Below are 22,189 nucleotides of genomic sequence, written 5' to 3' on the forward strand. Positions count from 1 at the left end.
AGCTGCTGCCAGAGCAACATTTTAAAGAATCTGCACAGTTCATTGAATCTCCAGTGGCCAATCAGAAGCCTCGCTGGGCAAAAGCCCTATCTGACCCCGCCCACTTTCTAAACACACTGGGTGGGTCCCAGGATAGGTGTCAGCAGGCACCACTGTAGCCATGGATGCCACATTGGGGGCGGGGAGGGCTGTTCTATAGGCAAGAAGGTGAATGTGAGCAGCAACATGGCTTCTCAGGAGTCCAAAATTGTGATAGGTCACGTTTCTTTTCTCTTGGTAAGCATGAAAAATGGATCTCAGACTTCTACAGGGATCATAGGAGCTGGGAAAGTGGTTTGCAGGTCAATTTATTCACTTTAGAGCCTGCCCCTCTCACAGAGACTCTAGTAGGATTGCACGGTCTCGATAAATGCAACCAATAGGATTATATCAATGGTGCGACCTCATTTGGAATACTGTGTGCAGTTCTGGTCACCACACCTTAAAAAGGATATTATAGCTTTGGGAAAAGTGCAGAAAAGGGCAACTCGAATGATAAAGGGGTTGGAACACTTTCCCTATGAGGAACGGTTAAGGCGCTTAGGGCTCTTTAGCTTGGAGAAACGACGACTGAGGGGTGACATGATTGAGGTTTATAAGATTATGCATGGGAAAGAGCAGGTAGAGAAAGAGGTACTTTTCTCCCTTTCTCACAATACATGAACTCGTGGGCACTCCATGAAATTGCTGAGCAGTCGGATTAGAACGGATAAAAGGAAGTACTTCTTCACCCAAAGAGTGATTAACACTTGGAATTCACTGCCACAGGAAGTGGTGGCGGCTACAAGCATGGACGGCTTCAAAATGGAATTAGATAAGCATATGGAGCAGAGGTCCATCAGTGGCTATTAGCCACAAGGTATAGATAGGGGCTCTGGGGCAAGTGATGCTCTGTCATCTTGGTGCTTGGGGGGGTCAACAGTGGGAGGGCTTCTGATGCCCTGGCCCCACTGGTGGACCTCCTGATGGCACTGGTATTTCTGGCCACTGTGTGATACAGAGTGTTGGACTGGATGGGCCTTTGGCCTGATCCAACATTGGCATCTCTTATGTTCTTATGGATCTAACAACCCTACCCCCCAATCCCCTGCTGGTGGCCAGGGAGGAGCTTGCAACCCTACCTACAGACCCTGCTTATATAAAGGATGTCATAAAGGAGGAAATAACATGTATTATCTTTTCTGTCATCAACGTATTGCAGATGCACATTCATAATTTATTCCTCCTCCATATTTTGCCATGTGTAAAAGAGTGGTAGTTTGCATACGCTGCCAAATTTTATAGCTTTGTAGGATTTTAATACCCTTGTCATGGGGGGGGGGGATTAATAGCAGCAGCAAGTCTTCCTACAGTCATTGGCAAACTCACCACTGTTAATTTCCAGGAAGAGATCTTGATGTTACTATTTTAGGCCTCTGTCAATAAGCACTTTAAAAAGGTGCCACATGCCTGGGAACTATAATACATCATGGGGGAAAATGACAGCATATCATTGGCTGATCAAAGGTAAAGCATCTCAGGACTGAAATCCTACTAAATTTAAAGTGAATTTATAAAAATGAGGTTACACAGATCCTGTCTCAACATATTTTTATTAAACAATTGGACTGCACTAGTTTGAGAATCAAGATCAAAATGTTTTAAGGCACATATTCGAGATCACCCAGGATTTAACACTGGGATTCAAATCCCCTTCTTTTCAGTAAATGTAAGCAACTGGGAGGTGCACAGCATTGTAATCATAGTGTAGATGTAGTACTCTATAATATGCTTTAATCTCTCACTAAAACCCTGTTCATGTGTTACAGCGAGTGCTCATACATCCTGTATGTATGTGGATACATACGTTTATAAGAAAGAGCCAACACGTGTTCAGTTTAAAATTTAATCTAGAGCTTTGTTTCACACATTCAGCTATACATGTATTGAAACTAACATGAGAATTACTCAATGCACTTTTTCTAAAAAAAATCAAAAGTATACTTTACACAGATTGTACATGTGTTCACTGTAACTTTTGAACAGGGCTACTATGGACAAAGTTACTGGCCCTTCAAGCCTTCAGAAGTTTGAGAGTTGCTGAACAGGGCTACTATGGACAAAGTTACTTGCCCTTCAAGCCTCAGAAGTTTGAGAGTTGCAAAGTCACAGTCTTTAAATGTGCATTTTATGGTGTCCATTACATGCACAAATGAATGCAAAAATTTCTTCCTATTCTGACCTAAAACTTAGCTTCTCTTCTTCATGTTTACATTTCTTACAATCAGATGGTGTCTTTCTAGTCTAAGAAACTGATGAAGGGCTGATACTTGCACACTTAGGATTGCATTGGGGATTCTAGTCTGCCATGAAAATGATGTGGCCTGCAACTAGCCTTCTGTGTCCTCTGTTCTCTTCTACTCATTTTATAAGGTTTCCTTTATTCTAAGAATTGTGACTGTGAGTCCCCATTAAATTCCACTGCTACAGACCAAAACTGGGTCATGAGACTTGTGGATTTATATTAGGGTTGCCAGGTCCTGCGCTCTTGCCTGTGGGGAGTAGGAGGGAGCTTTCCGGTACTGGGGGGAGGTGGGGGGATGTCCTCAACATGATGACATCATGTGGAAGTTTTGCCCAAAATACCAGATCATCGCCGCACCACATCCTCATCACTTCTGTGTGCAATCATCATACTAGGGGCATCATGCCAGGTCCTGCCAGCTAGCCAGCAGTGGGCAGGAGCTTGCAAAATTGGGGGATCCTCTGCTCCCACATGGGTGCTGGCAACCCTAACTTATATGTGGCCATCTGTGTCTTTTTGTGTGCCCCCAGGGTCTAACTCAGAAATCCGGAAAACAGCTTTTAGGTCTCATTTGTTGCCATACAGCTGATAAACTGTCAGGTGGAATCTTCCTTTCCAGTACCCCACACACATTCTGTACCAAATCTGCATTTCATAAAATGTGTACAAGTGGGGGATGGGGTGGGAATCTGTCATTGCCATACAAATAGAAGGTAGGAAAGCTGATGTGGCTGATTAGGGATTGTTGCAGGGCTACGTAGGGTTGTCATGTCTCCCCTAGCCATAGGGCTACTAGATCTAGGTTGGACCATATGGCTACTAGACCTAGGTTGGGAAACTCCTGGAGATTTGGGGTTGAAGTCTGAGGAGGACAGAGACAGGGAGGGAGTCTACCCTCCCAAGCAGCCATTTTCTCCATGGGAACTGATCCCTGTAGTCTGGAGGCTGGCATCCCTAAGCAGCATATGCTCATTACTTTAGTGTTATTGTGAAAAACACTATGTAGGGATTTTTTCCAGGGTTTATTTTCTGAGCAGCTTCAAGTCTCATTGGGTTAAAAATTGGTTTCTAGCCCAGATGCACGTTTGTTTTGCAAAAATAATATTTAAATGGGATTAATTTTTGATTTAGAGATCAGCAAGAGAATATCAGGTTTTTTTATTTATTTGTGGCAATGATACATATCCATTCAGGGGCGGAAGAAACATTTAGTCACATTTACTAAAATGCTCAAATCCTCCTCGGTACTCAAGTGAGAATATTCTAACTGCAAATATGACTGGTTTGATCTTCAGATCCTAATCTAAATGGTACAAACTCAGTACGTATTTGAAAGACAGAAGAGTGTTTACATGAATTTTCTCATACATGTCCTTTTGAAATATTCTGATACTTTTGTTTGACTGAAACAAAAGAAAGATGTTAACCAACTGAACCACTTGGGAGTTTAAAATGCTTTGCTAGGTACATAGCAGTGAATATTTCTTATCTGCTGGTCCCCCTGGGATGTATACAGAACTCTCTCTAAAGTTGGGCTTGGGGATCAATCCAGCAGCCACAATCCAACACAGAGTTAGGCATGCTTCGTTTTTGGCAGGTTTAAGCATACCTCACTGGGTTCTGAATTAGAGCCGTCAGGTCTAAGCCTGTACTGTGTGCTTAAAGAGAACAGGACTTGGAATAAATGAGGCTGTGGATGTGTCCTTTCTAGTATGCTGACTTGCATGGCTTATTTCTGGTAAGGGAAACAAAGAGCTTGTTGCCTTTCTGAGTGAAGAGATGGAACTGCTGTTCTGAGACACAACACCTTGTCTACCCTTTCCAAAGACAGGGAGATAGCAGTATGTTTTGTTTTGTTTTTTCCACTCAAGAGGGCCAGATATTTCTTCCCTATGAACACAGAACAGCTGACCAAACAGTATGTGATGCAAAATCCAAAGATGGCTTTTTTGTTTCTCTAAGTGAAGAGCCAGGTTTAATGTTGTGGTCAATCTTCCCATGCATAAATCTGAGACTATGCAGAAAGCTGGCCCCGCTGTCCTGAATTGTTTAAAGTTAGCCCTTAGCACATATAAGAGCTGACTGTAAGCACACTGGTGTGCAATTACTCAGATAATTAGTATCTGGAATCAGGAGTCACCAGTGTGAGTAAGGGAATAACAATCCCATTCAGTAATAAACAAATCCTTTCTCTTCCCCCCCCCCCATATTGGCAAGAAGTCCTCAGAGGAGAATAATGTGATAATTGGTGTACATTATGTGATAAGTGCATTGCTACATGAATAGTTTTGACAGTAGTGCCCTGGCACATTCTTAGTAATAATTATTTTAATTGCACAAAATAGCATAGCAGTTAATATGACATTTGCTCCATATATTTCAACAAGACTTTGGAATCCTGTTTGGGGAGACTATGTCACAGTTCCTACAAAATACAGTATGTAGCAAAGTAAGGGAAATGTGGCTGCAAAGCCATACAATGTGTGGCTTAAACACCATTCTGTGATCAGCTCTGGCACTGCTCTCTCTATACATGCTTCTTGCTGTGCAAAGATGCCTTTCAGTCAAAAATGTATGTCCCAAATGGGGTTGGATGATTCCTCCAGGTGCTGGCAATGCACATCAGGGGAATGCAAAGCCAGCAGGTAAATGACATTTTAAAAAAAACCTAAAAAATGAAAGCGTGGAGCTGGGTGAGTGCAGTACTGGGGCTTTGCAGCAAGGGAGTGCACAGTCACCAAGGATGACTTTCTAAACCTAACCCTATTTTATCTCATTCCTTTGTTGCTGATAGGTGTAAGGACAGGCTGTCAAATTCCTAAGTTTCAGTGAAATAGAAATAAGAGCAGGATTTGGGGAGGGGAGTCCAAGAGCACAGCTAAAGCCTGGGTAACAAAATATAGACCATCCAGTGCTGGGAAAAGGCCCAAATGGAAGTCAGTCAGTTTTTGTTACAATCTGCAAACCACACAGAAGCAGAGCCAATAATGATTGATTAATGAATTGCCTAAAATCATATCTCAGCATATATCATTCATCCTAGTACATCACACAATGAAAAGGGTTAGATTATCAAAGGAAGGACATTCCACACATGATATTCCAAATGGAAGGGTAACCTTAAACAAATATGTATTGCAAAATCTTACTTCGCCATCTTCAAAATACATTTCTATGACTCTTTCTAGGCATTATAGCAGGCCAGTGAAGTTGAACCAGTGTAGTCTTGTATTTGTATGAGTGCAGCCATAAGGGCCAAATCAATTAGCTGAAATATATGTGATTTTTGCCTTGGTAGAGGTAAAATAAATAGTATCAGTAGGTGTGCTATACTATAATTCAATCTAAACCCAGGAGGGAACAGAAGTAGCAGTATCTGGGAGAAGTATCACTAGAGGCAAGAAACACTGACATCCCTCTTTAAAAATGTGTTTGGGGACTATATTGAGATCAAGACAACCGGTGCTAGTGCAATATCATGTAGTGGTTAGCATGTCAGAGTACAACTGCAGAGATATGGGTTCAAATTTCCACTCAGCTCTGAAGGTCAGCGTGTGACAGACAGACAATCATTATCTTTGAGCCTAATGTGTTTCACAGGGTTTTTGTGAGTACAGACTAGGGAGAGGAGGGGAAAGTAGACTGCCCTGCACTCTATGTAGAAAAAAATGGGATTAACGTGTAATAAATAAGTAGCCCTGATATGAAAGTGAAGGGGTATTTTCATTTGGTACGCTCTATACAGGGAAGTCCCTATTTATCTCTTTTCATAAATAGCAACAGATACCTCTCATTTTATATGATACAATGCTGAAAGGATAGGTTAATTCTGGTAAGCTGATACCTGTTAGTCTACAAGTCTAGAGAGCCAGTTTGGTATAGTGGTTAAGTGCGTGGACTCTAATCTGGGAAAACCGGGTTTGATTCCCCACTCCTCCACTTGCACCTGGCTGGGCGACCTTGGGCAAGCCATAGTTCTGTCAGAGGTGTTCTTGAAAAAGAGCAGTTTCTGTCAGAGCTCTCTCAGCCCCACCTACCTCACAGGGGTGTCTGTTGTGGGGAGGGGAAGGGAAAGGAGTTTGTAAGCTGCTCTGAGACGCCTTTGGGTAGTGAAGGGCGGGGTATAAATCCAATCTCTTCTTCTTCTTCTCTACAAGGAGCATCCCTTTTGGGACAGCCACTCTGCCTGTCTAGTAGAGGCTGATTGCTCCAGTTGAGAGGATTGAAGATGAATTGCTCCTATCAAGGTGTGAACTCAGAATTATAAGCATGAGCCAGTGACCCAGTAGAGGAACCAAGGGAAGTTCAAAGAATGCAAGAAAGTGTGGGATGTTCTGGGAAAAGAAAGTTTTGCTGTTGTTGTTTTGTTTTTTTGCAAGGCAGAAAGACTAGCACAAGCCACATGGGAATACATAACTACACCTTTGCAGAGATTAACCTTTCCATCTGCCCGATACCACACTGAGGAAAAAGTAGGAGAAGGGGATTAAATACAGTCATGAAGAAAGATGAAATTAAGGTGAAATGCTTTGTTAAATACCCATTTAGCCTGGAACAAGGCAGTGTGAGAAGGCAACTTGAGAAGCCATGCTTCAGAGAAACTTTCTCATCAAACAGTGAAAAGAGCACACAGAAGAAAGAACACCTCATGAGGCCTTTGGACTCCATCCTTGGTCATACTGATGAAACTAGCCACATATACCAGAACGGAAGCAACAGTAGAAAAAATTCCAGCACTGTGGAACAGCAGGTGCTGAGTGCCACTGAGGTCCCATGTTCAAATCATGGCTTCAGGCGCCAACCAGAGAAGACTGGGCAATGCCCCTCCCAATACACACAGGTACATGAACGCATTATAACCAGTCAGTGGAAATAGGCCACTGACATCCCTTACATGCTATTCATTTTATTTAGGCCCCATTCATAGAGATGTGCCTGCCCCATGCTCTTTAGGCTAATCAGCTGTATATTTGATTACTCTCCACCTTATGCAGACTAACTGCATGGCTTATCATGCCAAAAGTGATAAGGGAGGGGGGACTATGAACCCTTAGAACCCTCTCCCCCTATCCTTTGCTGTAGCAACAAAGCCAGAGATTGGAGAATCCTCAGTATTCCCAGATGTAGCCATCCAGAAGAAATGGGTGTTATTGTTGTTTACAAGCTGAGGTGAATAACAAGCATAGCTACAAAAGGGCGCTGATCTGCAAAGCAGGGATTCTGGTGGCACAAAAGAGTCCACATGAGCAGATGAATTGGGATACCCACTGGTCACTGCAGGTCTGATCTTGCTGTAGGTCTCATCCACTAGGGCTGGAAGACAGCATTGCCTTAATATGTTTTTGTTGGCTGCCTGCATAGAGGAGAAACAAAGAGGAACACTGAAGAAGTGAGCAGTGACCCATGAAAGCTCGTACCCTGCCACATATTTTGTTAGTATTTAAGGTGCTCCTGGACTCTTGCTCATCTGTACTGCAGGAAGAAGAATAGTAATGGGTAGTAGCCGCAATAGACAGCAGGGGTCATTTCCTGCAGGAGCGCACAGGATCGGAGCTCCGGCAGTAAAGAGGCCAGGGAGCGGGCACGTGCTACAAGCCCCCCCCCTGCTCCCGGAAGCCCTCAGTCAGAGCAAGAAGCAGTCAAGTAAGTTGCAGAGCCTCCCCCCTGGCCCCCCAAGTCCAAAACAGTCCAGTGGCACCTTTAAGACCTATTCAGGTACAAGCTCTCCCTCCTCTGCGAGGACAGATCTGCACGTTCCCCCCCCCAATAGCTAGCAATCCAAAACAGTCCAGTGGAGCCTGAGCGGTGGGTGTTGCCTTCTGACACACTTCTGGTGATGTCAGGGAGTGTGGCATATGCAAATAAGTTATGCTAATGAGCTCCTGCACCTCTTTTTCTACAAAATGACCCCTGATAGACAGTATTTATTTTTCTTATTTGACCTGGAATCACAATTTTTAAAAATCCTGCAGGCAGCTCACAATATACATTTAAAATGCCAATAACCAGAAAATCAATAAACAGATGGCTGTAATGTGAGGCTAAGGACTCTGCGCCTGGTGCCAAGCAAGTAAATGAGCGACTGGTGCCACCCAGTTCCCACATCTAATCCCCCCCCCCCAAGTTTCCTGATCTTTTAGATTCACCTATTGAGAGACGCAGTACAGTCACTAAGATGACACCCGCTCTAGGAGGAGGAGAAGCTGCCCTGCAATGCTCTCTGGAATTTTGGTTTGTACTACTACATTTGGTCAGGCTGTGATCCTGCAAGGTTAAAGAGGTCATGTGTGTTTGGCGGACAGTAGCAGTGGTTGAAGGAGGAGGGCCTGATGTTCACTAACAAAGGTGGATGTGCTCCCCTTTGCCTTCACCAGAACCTGAGAGAAATTTACCTGCATGTTGGGTTTGATGGGCCACAGTTCTTCTCTGTACAATACATGAGAGAGCTTCTTCATTTGTCAGAAAGTGCAGCCTTTTGCTTGATTAAATAGACTCCTCAACATAGAACGCCAAGAGCTGATCAGCCTGGCTTCAGGTAGATGTTCCCCCTTGATGGTAGGGTTTCCTCCTCAAGGGTCTATTGCAGAACATTTTTTTCTGTTTAACCACTCCTCCTTATCGAAGAGCTTTTATGTTAGGCCGCTTTAATGTGCTACCTTCAGCTGTACTGGGTGGTAGGTTCTCTAAGACTCCTTATGTGGATAGATTATGTCCTTGTGGTGTCAATGAAATTAAGAGTCTGGATCATATCCTTCTACACTGTGTCTTCTATTCTGATATTCGATCATTGTATCTTGAGCCTTTGTTGAAAACCTAGTAAATCATTCTGATGAATGGAAGATATCTTATTTACTCTCTACTCACTCCTTAGTAATTATGGAAATGGTCGCCAAATCTCTGTTTTTGGCTTCTAAGAGGAGGGAATGTATTATTAAGTGCATATGACTTTTGTATTTCCTTGCTTGTCAGCTTTAATACGATATGCCAATAAAGGTTTAATTGATTGATTGATTGATATACAATGCATGTTTACACTGTGTCCATTATGGGGAGCACACTACTACTAATAGCTGTTGAGAGAGGAAAGATCATTAAGGCAATATGCAATAGCAACATATTATGGCCAGTAGGGTGAGGGGGTACCTGAGTGGGACGCACTGTTCTTGCATCTCTATTTGGGGGAAGGCAGTAGCAGTTTCCATTGGCAACCTTTGTCCTCAAGCCGAATATCTGTAAGGGCTCTGACTAGACAAATGTTAGCAACAGACTTTTTGTACACTGAGCTCTTTATGCAAAGTGTTCCCTTGCTGGGCCAGCTGCCCTTTTATGAGTGATCCCTGTACCTAAATAACAATTTATTTGCTCTGAGTTTGTGCAACATGAGGCCAGGTTGATATAACCCCCTTTTGTGTGCTTCATTATTTGGTGGGCTGCTCTGTTTGGCTGCAGGGCTAGTCAGAATCTTACATTCCGTCATAGCAACCAGGCCCATAGCCATGGGGGCACAGAGGGGCAATGCCCCCTCACATATGTTCCCTGTCCTGGAAGGATGCCAGATCTCCCAGGGTGGGGATCCTTTGGTTTCAGGCACAGAGCAGGCAAGTGACGGTGGCTCCCAATAGTATAAACTTACTACCAGTCTCTCCACAAGAGGCATAGAGAATGCACCAGCCCAGCCACCCTGGATCACATGATGCCAGCAGCAAGCACAGTGTGGTGCTGGGGTGGCCCATTCACTATGCCTCTTGTGGAGAGATTGGTAGTGAGATAATACTATTGGGAGACGTGGCCACCACCTGCCTGCCTGCTCCACACCAGAGGAGGCCGGGCTTCTCCTTCACCACCACTCTCCTTCCTCCTTCACCCAATGTGGTGCCCATGGCCCACCCATCTGGTGCTGAATCTGTGTAGGCAGGGATCCTTCAGTTTCAGGCACTCAGCAAAAAGGCAGGCTGTGCCTCCCAATAGTATTATCTCTCTCTCTCCACAAGAGGCATAGAGAGTGGCCTACTGCAGTGCCGCTCCTCTTACTCGTCAAGAGTAAGCAGCAAGGAAAACCTGACATCACTCCCCCACGTGCCAACATCACTTCCGGGCATGTCAGAAGTGATGTAGGCACATCGTGGCTACATCACTTGCCCCCCACACACGAAAATTTTCTGGCTACGGGGCTGATCACAACTCAGGTAGAGCAGAAGGCAATGGGGAGGGGAGTTCATCTCATTACATGAAGATATGTTATCTTGTAAGAACTCAGATCCCTTATCCCTCAGTGAGTGGAAACCACGGATATGCATTGAGGTAGGTAATCAAAATATAGCAGTCTTTGTTTTTAAATGTGTAACTTCAAAATCAATTGGAAAGAGTCTAAAATAGATCAAACAGCATAGATATAGGGACATGTGGAATAATGTGTATTTGAGCTATCAACATCTAGGTTTGCTCTAAAGATTTTACTCTTACAGTAAAATGTATTTATTTATAACTGTAATAGTTACTTTGAGAAATGTATATAATTTAACAAATTATGTTTTTAAATACATTGTGATTGTCTGTCAAGTAATGTTTTCCAAAAGTACATCATGTATGTCTAATGTTGTTTTCTAAAAGTTTCCACAAGTCATATTCTTCTTTTTTAAACTGCTAGTCATGCCACGATGTTTTATTCCATTCACCAAATGCAGAATTGTCAGAGTCCTGCAGCAATCAGTTCCCCACAACTTTCTTTCCAAAAGAGTAACGTTTATTGGAGTCTGTATAGGCAAGTCATCTGCACATACATTTAGTGTCAGGATTGAAAATAAGCACATGTCGCCAAAAGATATACTTGATTCAAAACGTCAGGGGATGGTCTTGGGCAAATCAGAATAAAAGCAAAAGCCCATCTAAGCTAACCGGCTATACATTCCCAGAGAATAGAGCAACAGGGTACCAAGGTCACAGTCTCAGACTACAGGGCAATAAAGAAGAGGGAGAATGAAACATAACATTCCAAGCCAAGCGTAATTCATCCAGCAGCAAGCATCCCTCCATCCCAACCATAGCAGCTGCATAGTTGACATTTTGCCCCCCCCAAGCCTTCCCCCCAGGTTTTTCAGGGTACAATTTATGAAAGGTACCCAGTAACTTAGGAGCATTAACATGACATTCCTCCACCCACTCATGCAACGGATCAAAGTGGTTAAGTGCGCGAACTCTAATCGTTAGGAGCATTAACATGACATTCCTCCACTCACTCGTCATGTGACGGATCAAAGTGGTTAAGTGTGCGAACTCTAATCGTGTGCGGACTCTAATCTGGGAGAACTGGGTTTGATTCCCCATTCCTCCACTTGCACCTGGCTGGATGACCTTGAGCAAGCCATAACTCTGGCACAGCTGTTCTTGAAAAAGAGCAGTTTCTGTCAAGAGTTCTCTCAGCCCCACCTACCTCACAGGGTGTCTGTTGTGGGGAGGGGAAGGGAAAGGAGTTTGTAAGTCGCTCTGAGACACCTTTGGGTAGTGAAGGGCGGGGCATAAATCCAATCTCCTCCTCCTCTTTCCAGCGAATCAAATAAAACACTTTATTTTTCCAGATCTTGGAGTTCAAGATTTGTGAAACCTCTTGATGTGGTTCACCATCCAGAATCAGAGGAGGATCTGGAGGTCAAGGGTGCCACAAATTTCCACCATAGGAAGGGGTGCCCCCTCATAACCATGTAATGCTTTAAAGGAAGGTACTCCAGTGGAGGAGTGTGTGGCATTATTATAACTATATTCAGCATATGGGAGCAAGTCCACCCAATCTTCCTGTTGGTAGTTAGTAAAGCATAAAAACTGTTCAACAATTTGGTTAACATGTTCGGTCTGCCCGTCAGTCTCTGGGTAGTAAGCGCTACTGAGTCCACACTCAATTCCTAGGACTTGCAGGAGCTCCCGCCAACAGTTGGCAACGAACTGGCTCCCATGGTCGGATATGATCCTAGCCGGCACTGAATGTAACTGTACAATGTGCTGCATAAACATTTTAGCCAACTTGGCAGTAGGCAGTTGCTTGCACGGTATGAAGTGAGCTTGCTTAGAAAACAAATCCACCACTACCCAGATTACAGTCTTTCCCTTACTGGGACGGAGGTCTGTTATAAAGTCCGTGGAAATTACCTCCCTGGGTCGGTTGGGCATCTCTAAGAGCCACAAGGTCCCGGGGCGGCAGGTTACCTGGTCGTTTTTTACTCATTAGGCAGGTTTGACATGACCCCACGTACTCAGAGATGTCCTCCTCGTGCAGCCACCAGAATTGATGTTGTAACAGTTGGAGAGTTTTTAGATAGCCATAATGTCCAGCTAGCTTAGATTCATACCCATGGTGTAAAACCTCTCCATGCAGGGTTTTCAGCACAAACAACTGCCCTAACCATACCAGCAACCATTAGAACCCTGCTGGATGTCCGCATCATTGGCCACCTCCTCCTGGCCAGTCTTTGAAAATGCCTGTACAAATTTAGCAGCCCACGGCCTTTTCTCCAACCCCCTCCTTTGCCTGGTGCCGTGTTACCACTGCCCCTCTGAGTTGAGAAGGCGTGAACATGGAGTTTCCAAAAGAGTAAAGTTTATTGGAGTCTGTAAAGGCAAGTCATCTGCACATACATTTAGTGTCAGGATTGAAAATCTACTACACTTTGGACAAGAGAGCACTGAAGATTTACGGCATTTTGGACTCTTTGCTTTATTTAAAAATGTATTTAGGTATTTAATTTTTATATACTTCACTTTTCTTCCCAGTGAGGATCCAAAGCAGCTGGCAACAGCATTCTTTTCTCCCCCATTATGTCCTCACAACAACAACTCTATGGGGAAGCAGTAGAAAAGAGTGAGAACTCAGAAGCACATTAAAGACTAACAGCATTTGTGGCAGGGTATGAGCTTTCGTGAGTCACTGCTCACTTCTTCAAATATCTGAAGAAGTGAGCAGTGACTCGTGAAAGTTTATACCCTGCCACAAATGTTGTTAGTCTTTAAGGCGCTACTGGACTCTTGCTCTTTTCTACTGCTACAGACAGACTAACATGGCTACCCATCTTGATATATGAGGTAGGTTAAGCTGAGATAATGTAATTAGCCCAAAATTACCCACAGAGCCTCCATGGCAGAGTGAGGATTTGAACCTGAGTCAGAGAGACTCCCTACAGAGTAACCCCTCATCAGATCCTTGGAAAGAGAGATCCCACATCCCAGTGGTGCTTTGGCCATCTGTCAGACTGTCTCTTTTTCAACTCACAATTGCTGTGTCTTCATACAAAAGCAGGCACACACACATTCCTCAGGTGTCATCTTCCTCAAGCCCTTATGGGTTTTTGAACAGAGCCAAGAGGGAGCATCCTAGCCTTCTTGGAGTAAACATCTCCAGCCCTTAATAGTGTTCTGCCATAGGTCCAGTTTCCCGTCCCTTTAGGACAAACTGCTCAGAGTGATTAAGCACTGAACTCACAATAATATTTATGAAAGATGAATGGTTGACAGTATGTTCCCTCCATGCCAGTCTGGGTCAGTCTTGACATCAGACATTCCCAAAAGGCAAGCAAGGAAAGACTGTCCAGTAAGATATTCAGGGCAGGTTTTTTTTGTGTGTGTGTGTTCTTTTTTAACAATGTCATGCTTGTGACCTCAAAATAAAGGGGATGTCATGGATATCTGTCCCCCCCCACACACACACACTTTTCATAGACTTGGCTTACATCCAAAACAGAACAAAGTTGTTTCCTTTCATGGCCAACTCAAAACAGCCTCTCTCAAAATAAGCTGTTTCTGAGTGGATTTCATGGGCGACAAAGGGGCTGCAATTGGAGGAGGGGTTAGGGAACATATAGAGAGAAAAAGAGAGAGAGAGCATGTTGAGAAATCCCTTCCACTGATACATGGATAGGTTGGATCCATTGTTCGTTTGTTTTTCTGTTGTTGTTTTAATATTTTAGCTGTGCTGGATGCTTCCAGTCAGCACAATTTGCCTGTGTGTAGAATGAAACCGTGGACTAAAAGCACAGTCATTTTCATTGCTATTCTTTAAGAGATAAAGATCTTATCAAGAATGTGTTAGGACTCTACAGTCAGGAAACAACAGCATGTACAATCTTCCCAAAGCTGCTGCTGGGCATCCCCTGTTCATTTGATAGGACTTTCACAGTGCACTATCAGTTCTAGGTGCATAATAGCACTCATGCAAAACTAATATGATTGGCTCATTTAATAACATTGCAATAGAAAAAACCCAGGCATACCAGTGGAAGGAAGGTCTCCTGATTTGCACCATTTAAATTCTGGATAGCTTCTAGTCTGTTTGTTCACTTCTGTGTTGTTGATCTCTGTTGAGGCAACAGTTTGGAAATCTATATTACAATTTAGTTGAATGCATACTTGTTAAGATAACCTGGGAACCCTGGACTTTGGGCTCCAGGCTGTGTGGTTAACTGAAATGCAGTGATGAAGGGCTGAAACATTTGCCACGCAGCTGGTGGTTCATCCACTAATATAACAAGTAGATTCTCAGTCTCTCCCCTCTTCCCCCTACTTTGTAATATCAGGATAATGCTTGTTTTTATATTGGGTTATCTTGCCTATATATGTGGAATATATACATATATGGAAATGCTATATAAATAATTAACATTTCATTGCATTTGTCAATCCTGTGGGCCAGAACAGCATCTCATCTATGGCTTGGATCCATTGAAGGCGCTCTATAAAGAGATTTTCCCCTACTCCCTCCTCCTGCTGCAAACCTCTAACTCTCCCTGCAAGCTGAACGGGGGGGGTCCAATGCCCCCCAGGAGCAGCTTTTGCAGCAGGAACAGGAAGGGAAGGAAGTCACTCTGCTAATGGAAACCCATTCTGCCAGCAGAAATTACCAGGAAATCCAGGCCAATATCTGGCATGTACCCTCTTCATAAATAAATAGCAAGTGGCAAGAGCATATTATTTAAGATGATTGGGGCCCAGTTTGTATGTTACCATTGCAATGTGGCTGTCAATGTAAAGCTGCTTCCTTGTTGTTGTCTTTTATGTTCCATCAGAAATCTAACATAGGGTTGGGCTAATGCCATACCTTCGTTCAGGCCTCTAGTGGGAAAGAACTTCAAGGTCCAGGCAACCTATGTGATCTGATACTTGTACATACTGTCAATGAGAGAAAGAGTTGGATCCCCCAGAGCCAGTTCTGGAGACAAATGAGATTTCCATCCACAGAGTGTGACTTTGCCAAGCCACAAAAAGAACTTATTAGGCCCTTCACTCGGTTGAAACCAGAGGCTTTTATCCAAAAACCTGCATGGTAAATTTAATGCAGGCAGAATGATTTCTTGACCTTCCGTTTTCTGAAGTGACTCTGTGCCATCAGACAAGCCATCTCCAAAACTTAGGGGAATGGCAGAAAGGGTCTCCACTGCATCATGGCAGAGGCAGAGAAAGATGTCATATGTGCTGAAAGGAGTTCTTTGTGTTATGGTTAATGGCATTCCCTTAGTTAAGTCTGACTGATTTGCAAGCTGGTTTGCAGAACAGGTTACATTTTCTTTGCAGGTAGGAAGCAAAAACAGCTTGCTTCCATTATCCACTTCCTGCTGCCCTGCTGCCTGTAATGCACTGCACACCCAGGACTCGCATGCCTGTGGTGCAGTTGAGGAGCAAAAGAAGGCTTGTGCTTCTGTATGGCAGCAATCATGTAATCCATCCCAGCTGCACTAATTATGTCCTGGAAATGACAGCTTTCAGACAACCCACCCATCCAGCAGCTGCCCAGTCATTCCCATGGCCAGTCAACCCCTGAGCGCATTAAGTGTGTCTCAGAATGCATAACAGAGCCTTTCTGTGTTAAGCCCCATCAGCTTCCTTTGAGCTACCCTCTTTAATATTTAATCACTTCTGATAAATGTATTTCATTTGGCTTGAGCCGTGTGTCACAATAAGACAAGATTCAGGAGAACTAATCAAATAAATTTGTGAGGTTAATCAGTAGCAGGTACATTTCTGATCTTTTTTTCTCATGTAAAGGAAGTGTGTGTGCGCGCGCTCCCGCCAGTGAGTGAAAGAGAGAGACTTTGGGCTCTACTGAAGGAGGGTTTTTTTAAAAAAAAATATATCATAGCTTTGGGGGCCTTTTTTCACCCAGGAGTTTTCTGTTTTGTCTATGAAAGGGCTTTGAAGACCTCTGTTATGGCAAATGTTGAGCTTACAGAGCATTGGGAGAATAGGGTGCAGGATATATCCAAGGTGGGGCAGCATGATTTGCACTTTGAAGCTATGGTCGGTGCAAAAAAAAGTCCCTTCATACAGTTAAACGAATCCTAAATCGAGTAGGTGATTCAGAGTGTACAGTGTTTGAAGGTGAAACTATTTTCCCCTCCCTCCTCCCGTGATCTTTCCCCTGACTTTAAAGTCTTTAAAATGCCCTAGGGTGAAATTGACAGTGTGTGGCGTTGCGGGAGGCAGAGTTCCTGCCATCTCGATGCATAGATTTCTTTGGCTACACATGAGTATGAAGCGGTGTGTGTGTGTGGGGGGGTGGAGGTAGGGAGGGCCTGTGCGACGCCGTGGTGGGGGAGAAAATAAAAGATCTGATTCTAATACTCGCAACACAACATATGTGATAACAATCTTGATTTAGATGAAACTGAGCGATTCTCCTTTGAAACATCCCCCACACACACTTGGTTCATATCAAACGAAAGATTATTCTTCCCCCCCCCTCCCCTTTGCTCTTTTTCTTTGCACAAAGAAAACGTGGGTTCATACCATTTTATTGTTCTGCTGGGGAGAATTTGAGAACGAGCTTTTGTACTTTCAAATGGCTAATCAAACCAGGCTTTTTCACGAAAGGGCTGGTGATGGAAAAGCCCCGGCAAATGATCCCTTCCCGTCTGTCCCCCTCCCCCAGCACACACACACACACACACCTTTCCCCACTACCAAAATGAAGGGGAAGGAGGAAGAAAGGGTGAGTTGGACAGAGTGATGTCTGGAGGGCGAACTTGTGTCTCTTTGGCGATGTAGTGCCGTGCTGAAATCCACCTCTCTGCTGGAGCTGAGCGGAGGGAGAGAGAAAGAGAGAATGACAGATAAAGAGAGCGAGCGAGCGCTGGAGTAGGTATAGTCGGCGGCTGTCCGTTTCCAGGGTGAAATCCGCAAGGCTGAACGTTAAAACCAACAAGAGGAACAAAATATCTCCAGCAACAACATTAAAAAAAATCGCCAGCAGACCGGGGTGGAGGGGGGGGGCGGACGACGACCTGTGTTAATCAGACAAAGACTTCGGAGCCATCTGCATTTAAATTAAACGCGCGCGCGCGCACCCGCCCGCCCCCCCCCGCACACACGCACACACACTCTGGTAGCAAGAGACAGAGAGAGAGGTAACGGCCTCACAAAACGTGGAGCGAGACCCAAGCAGAGCTGCTATGAGAGCGGGGGGGGGGCGGGGGGGGGGGAGCCACAAGGCTCTTTTGTTTTATTCCCCCTGCGATTAATTTTTGCGGTGGTGACCTGAGCAGTTAGGAAACGGCGGGCAGCGCTCGAAGCTTCCGTTTCTGTCTCTGGCGGAGAGCTGGTCGCGATTTCAGCACCAAGAGTTCTGGACAGCTCACCGCGCAGTAGAGCTGCCTTCCCCCCTCCCTCGCCGCCTCTTCCCCCACCTCCCCCGCTGCATTACTGTACAGCTGGAGATGCATCTAAATTAAGTCCTATTCAACAACAAGTAGATCTCTTCTGTCCGGGAACCACATTAGACTCTGCTCTCAATTAAACTGCATTTTCTCTTCACGGAATTGACCATCAGCCGTAATTATCCCGATTTTCTCTTTCTCGTCTCTCTGTCTCTCTCTTTCTCCCCCCCATCTCCCCTCTCCCTTCCTCCCGTTCTCTCTCTCCCCCCCTTTCTCTCTCTTTCTCTCTCCTCTTGCAGGAACGACTCTTTGGGAACCTGGTCCACCCAGGGATGTAAAACTGTGCTTACCGATGCATCCCATACAAAATGCTTATGTGATCGTCTCTCCACCTTCGCCATTTTGGCTCAGCAACCTAGAGAAATAGTAAGTGATGGGGGGGAGGTGTCTGAGTCTAATGCAAAAGCTAGAAGAATTTTTATGTGTACATCATTAACCCCAGAAATATTTCAGATGTATGCCTTGAGGAAGGAAATGTATAAACCTTGCAGGTTGAGAAATGACTGGCTGTTCTATCATCTCTGTCAGTGGCTCCTAGCTCATGGGAATGAATTACAGATTTTTAGATATATAATTAATTCCATGGTTTATCAGCTCCTGTTTTCACAATGAAAACTTAGCAACTGTAATATGCTGAAAGAATTTCCTACTTAATCATTATTCCTTTAGTACCCCTCCCCCCTTTAAGGGGAATGTGCAAGGTTTTTCATTGTTGCTATTAGATGGAGAAACCTAGCTACTCTAGTTAAAAAGACTGCAGTTCTGCATTGAGCATATTCAGCACAGGGACTCTGTGCTGTCTGTTGACAGCTAGTGAGAAACAAAATGGAAAGTATCTCTAGATTGGGATTTGAAAGTATTTTAAGTATATTGCCAGAGATTCTTTTAGTAGTAAATAAGAAAGGTTTGGCTGCAATAAACATGAAAAACAGGGTAGGATATGTTTTGTCTTGCCTGGATGACAAATCATGTCTTGATAAAATATAATTTAAAGTGGAGCTGTGAAGCTTTTCAGTAGCATAGTGCTAAATCAAGTGGTGTCCTACTGAAATCACTGCAAACTTCTAGGTCTAATTTTTTATTAGCATTAGCAATGCCATGTATATTTTACCACCAAAAGCCTGGCAAGAGGGCTTGTGTTTGAAGGAAGCATTTTTTTGCCTCAAGGTCATTTATTTTTCATCTCTTATTAATCCTTAGAATTGCTGTATTTTTTAACATCCAAATCTTTCAAAAGCTATATACAGTTTGTTCTGAAATTACTGTTTCTCTTATCTGGTTGGAAACACAGGGAATATGAATACTGGCTTGAAGGCCAACTTATTGTAAAGTCAGAAAGTTTGATAGTGGGCTTTGGCTTTGGAGAAGAAACTGAGTAGCACTCAGTTTGTGAGAATGAACCAAGTTATAGTGCTCGCTGTCTGGGGGGAAACTGTTTTAAATTATATTTTAAAATACTGGGATTATTTGAAAGTTAGTAAATGTTGGTCTGTTATTAAAAGGATAACTTCCCTATTTTCTTTCGTTTGTTTATTTGTTTGTTTGTTTATTAGTGGAGTAAATTAATAAAACTCCAAAGCCAGTAGGATGCTAACTTGGTGTGCTATAGGTACCTAGGCCTCAGAGGCATGAGTATCTTGAACTGAGGCTAAAGCTGGAAGTGGTTAGGTAGGCTGTGTTAGCTGTATCTGTGAATTGGTGGCTTGTTTCCAAGTCAGATGTACACCTCCCCTGTTTTGGTTTCATTCTTTAGTTATTGGAACATGATTTTTATCTGATAAATCTTTGTTATGACCCACAGATCATGGAATCATCTGGTGCACCCTCAGTTACTCTTATAGTAGGCAGTGGCCTTTCATGCTTGGCTTTGGTTACCCTAGCAGTTGTCTATGCAGCACTATGGAGGTATGTAGTTGACTTGCGTGGTTATTTAGCAATGTACTATTACCCAGAATTCAAGGGATATTAAAGAAATTTTCTATCGTTATCATTTAAAAAATCTTATGGAGGATAAATGAACCTGATTAGGATGGAAAGTTTTCTACTTTATCCTGGGTTACTAGTGATCAAAAGTCCTATTTTGCTCATCATTCTTCAGTATGTATGATGTATGCTTTATCCCAACCAATCATTGTAAGAGTAAAGATCTCAATACACACATCCAGAGCTCCATCATCTTCAAGAATTTTCCCATTCATTTCAATGGAGAGGGATATGTGGAATCCTTCAGCTGGGAAAGCTCACATTCCTAAGAATTTCATGTGTATATCAGAGCATATGTGGGAGTTTGGGTTGGAGTGATTGTCTTCATTATGGTAATCATATCTCTAATAAGAGACTTATCTCTAAAGAGGCATTGAGTGACAGCTACTCCAAACCCCCCATTTGCTTCCAATTTTCCTTTCATTCAATGACGCAATCAAATGCTGACCTTGCCTACCACTCAAAAAGTTTTCTTGTAGGACCACTTCACTTGTTCAAGGTGTCTTAACATAATGGTCCTTTGAGTGTCCCCAGGATGCATTCACATCAAGAATGTGTTGAGTGAAGTAGGATTTCCTCATGGCAATTTCTGCATGGTAGCTGTGGTTGTGAGGATCTTGTTTCTACAAGGAACTCTCTGTGTTGATGCATTCTTGAGGATCATCACATGAAAAGGTAGATTGTGTGAAGTGGTTTGTAGACCAAATTCATGACTGATAACCAAGGGGAAAATTCCATTTGGAATTAGATCAACTGTTCCTTGTTAGAGAGAGAAAAGTGAATAAACCAGTTAATGGGGAAATGGTCATATTACAATTACAGCTAACCATTTCCCTGACATATGAACAAACTGGGCACCTTGAAATTATTCTAAAATTCAGAAGGGAAAAAAGTGCTGAATGTACTGCTCATAGTCATGGATGAATTATAATTTATCAACAGTGAATTTTCTTTAATGCAGGGACAACTAGGGTGCTTCTTAGCACCAAACAATGGCCCCAGGAGATGGAAGTGTTGTGATTGCACAAGCTAACCCCTTCTCAGGGCTTACAACAATAAAGTCTTACCACCTAATAGTAAGGGGTTTGAAGTTCTGGTGCAAATGCAGTTAGGCATTGCAAGACTATACCAAACCCCACCCCCCACATGCATGTAACCCTGAAAAGTAGAATATTTTTAACTTTTATAATTCATCGCTGAAGCCATAGACCGGAAGTCTACAACACTCTAATTTAAAGTCAGTAGGCAGAAGCACTTGCTTTGGGGACCAGACTCAGCCACAGACTGCCCCATGACCATTCCTGGTTTAATGTAAGGACGGCTGGAAAGCCTGACATCTTTCTGGTTGATCTGGTCAAAAAGAAGTACTTGTATTGCTGTCCATCAGTCTGTCTTGGATTAAATCCTTGAACTCAACTGAATTGTAGAACAGGCTAATAACTTAAAGTAGGGAGGTCCCAAAGCTAAATTTTGCTTTTGCGAGGACAGATGAAGTATCAGTAAAGGTTTTCTGTGACAGATTGATTTGCTTTCCTCTTTCTGAGAAATTACTCCCCGTGGAGTAAAGAAAGTAAAACATGCCTTTATTCAATGTACAGTGTTTTTCTTAGAAAAGATGTAGATTTTATGTACTTTGAATTGGTCACATGGTCATTATACCCTAGCAAAGCAATAAAAGGGGTCTCATTGCAGTTTTCTAAAGCACTGGAACTTCAGGATCAGTTTGAACTCATTTACCCACATGCTTCATTAAAAAAAGAAGAAAAAAAGCTTTCTCATTGCAAAACTGAGATTCTTCATAGTTCATGGCTATATGGTGCAAGAATATGAAGCAAGACTGTTACTAGCATGAATTAGATAAAATAAATGTTAGTTTAGTGCCTATGTAGTCAAATGGATTCCAGTTTGTATACTTTTGGCACTGGCATTAATATGCATAGGAACAGATCAAGATGGGCAGCTGTGTTAGTCTGTCTGTGGCAGTAGAAAAGAGCTGGAGTCCAGTAGCATCTTAAAGACTAACAAAGTTTGTGGTAGGGTACGAGCTTTTGTGAGTCAAAATCTGCAGAACTCAAAAGCTCATATCCTACCACAAGTTTTGTTAGTCTTTAAGGTGCTATTGGATACATAGGAATAGTTTTAGTTTATTTAATATGATATATTAATACTCAGTTGATTCCAAAGGTGAGCTTCT

The 22,189-nt window shown here is 43.3% G+C and overlaps 1 protein-coding gene across 1 annotated transcript in view; it reads left to right on the plus strand.

The window, feature by feature from the left end:
- LOC107119719 (adhesion G protein-coupled receptor B3-like) overlaps window positions 1-22,189 on the plus strand; it is a 253,366-nt gene that overhangs the window by 49,677 nt on the left and 181,500 nt on the right. Inside the window, exons 2-3 of the mRNA XM_015422291.1 lie at window positions 18,252-18,378; window positions 19,814-19,917. Of these exons, the coding sequence (XP_015277777.1) occupies window positions 18,252-18,378; window positions 19,814-19,917 (231 nt within the window). The remainder of the gene's footprint in view (window positions 1-18,251; window positions 18,379-19,813; window positions 19,918-22,189) is intronic.

The sequence above is a fragment of the Gekko japonicus genome, unplaced genomic scaffold (assembly GCF_001447785.1).
Source record: "Gekko japonicus isolate JY-2015 unplaced genomic scaffold, Gekko_japonicus_V1.1 scaffold627, whole genome shotgun sequence".
In the NCBI taxonomy this organism is placed as follows: domain Eukaryota; kingdom Metazoa; phylum Chordata; class Lepidosauria; order Squamata; family Gekkonidae; genus Gekko; species Gekko japonicus.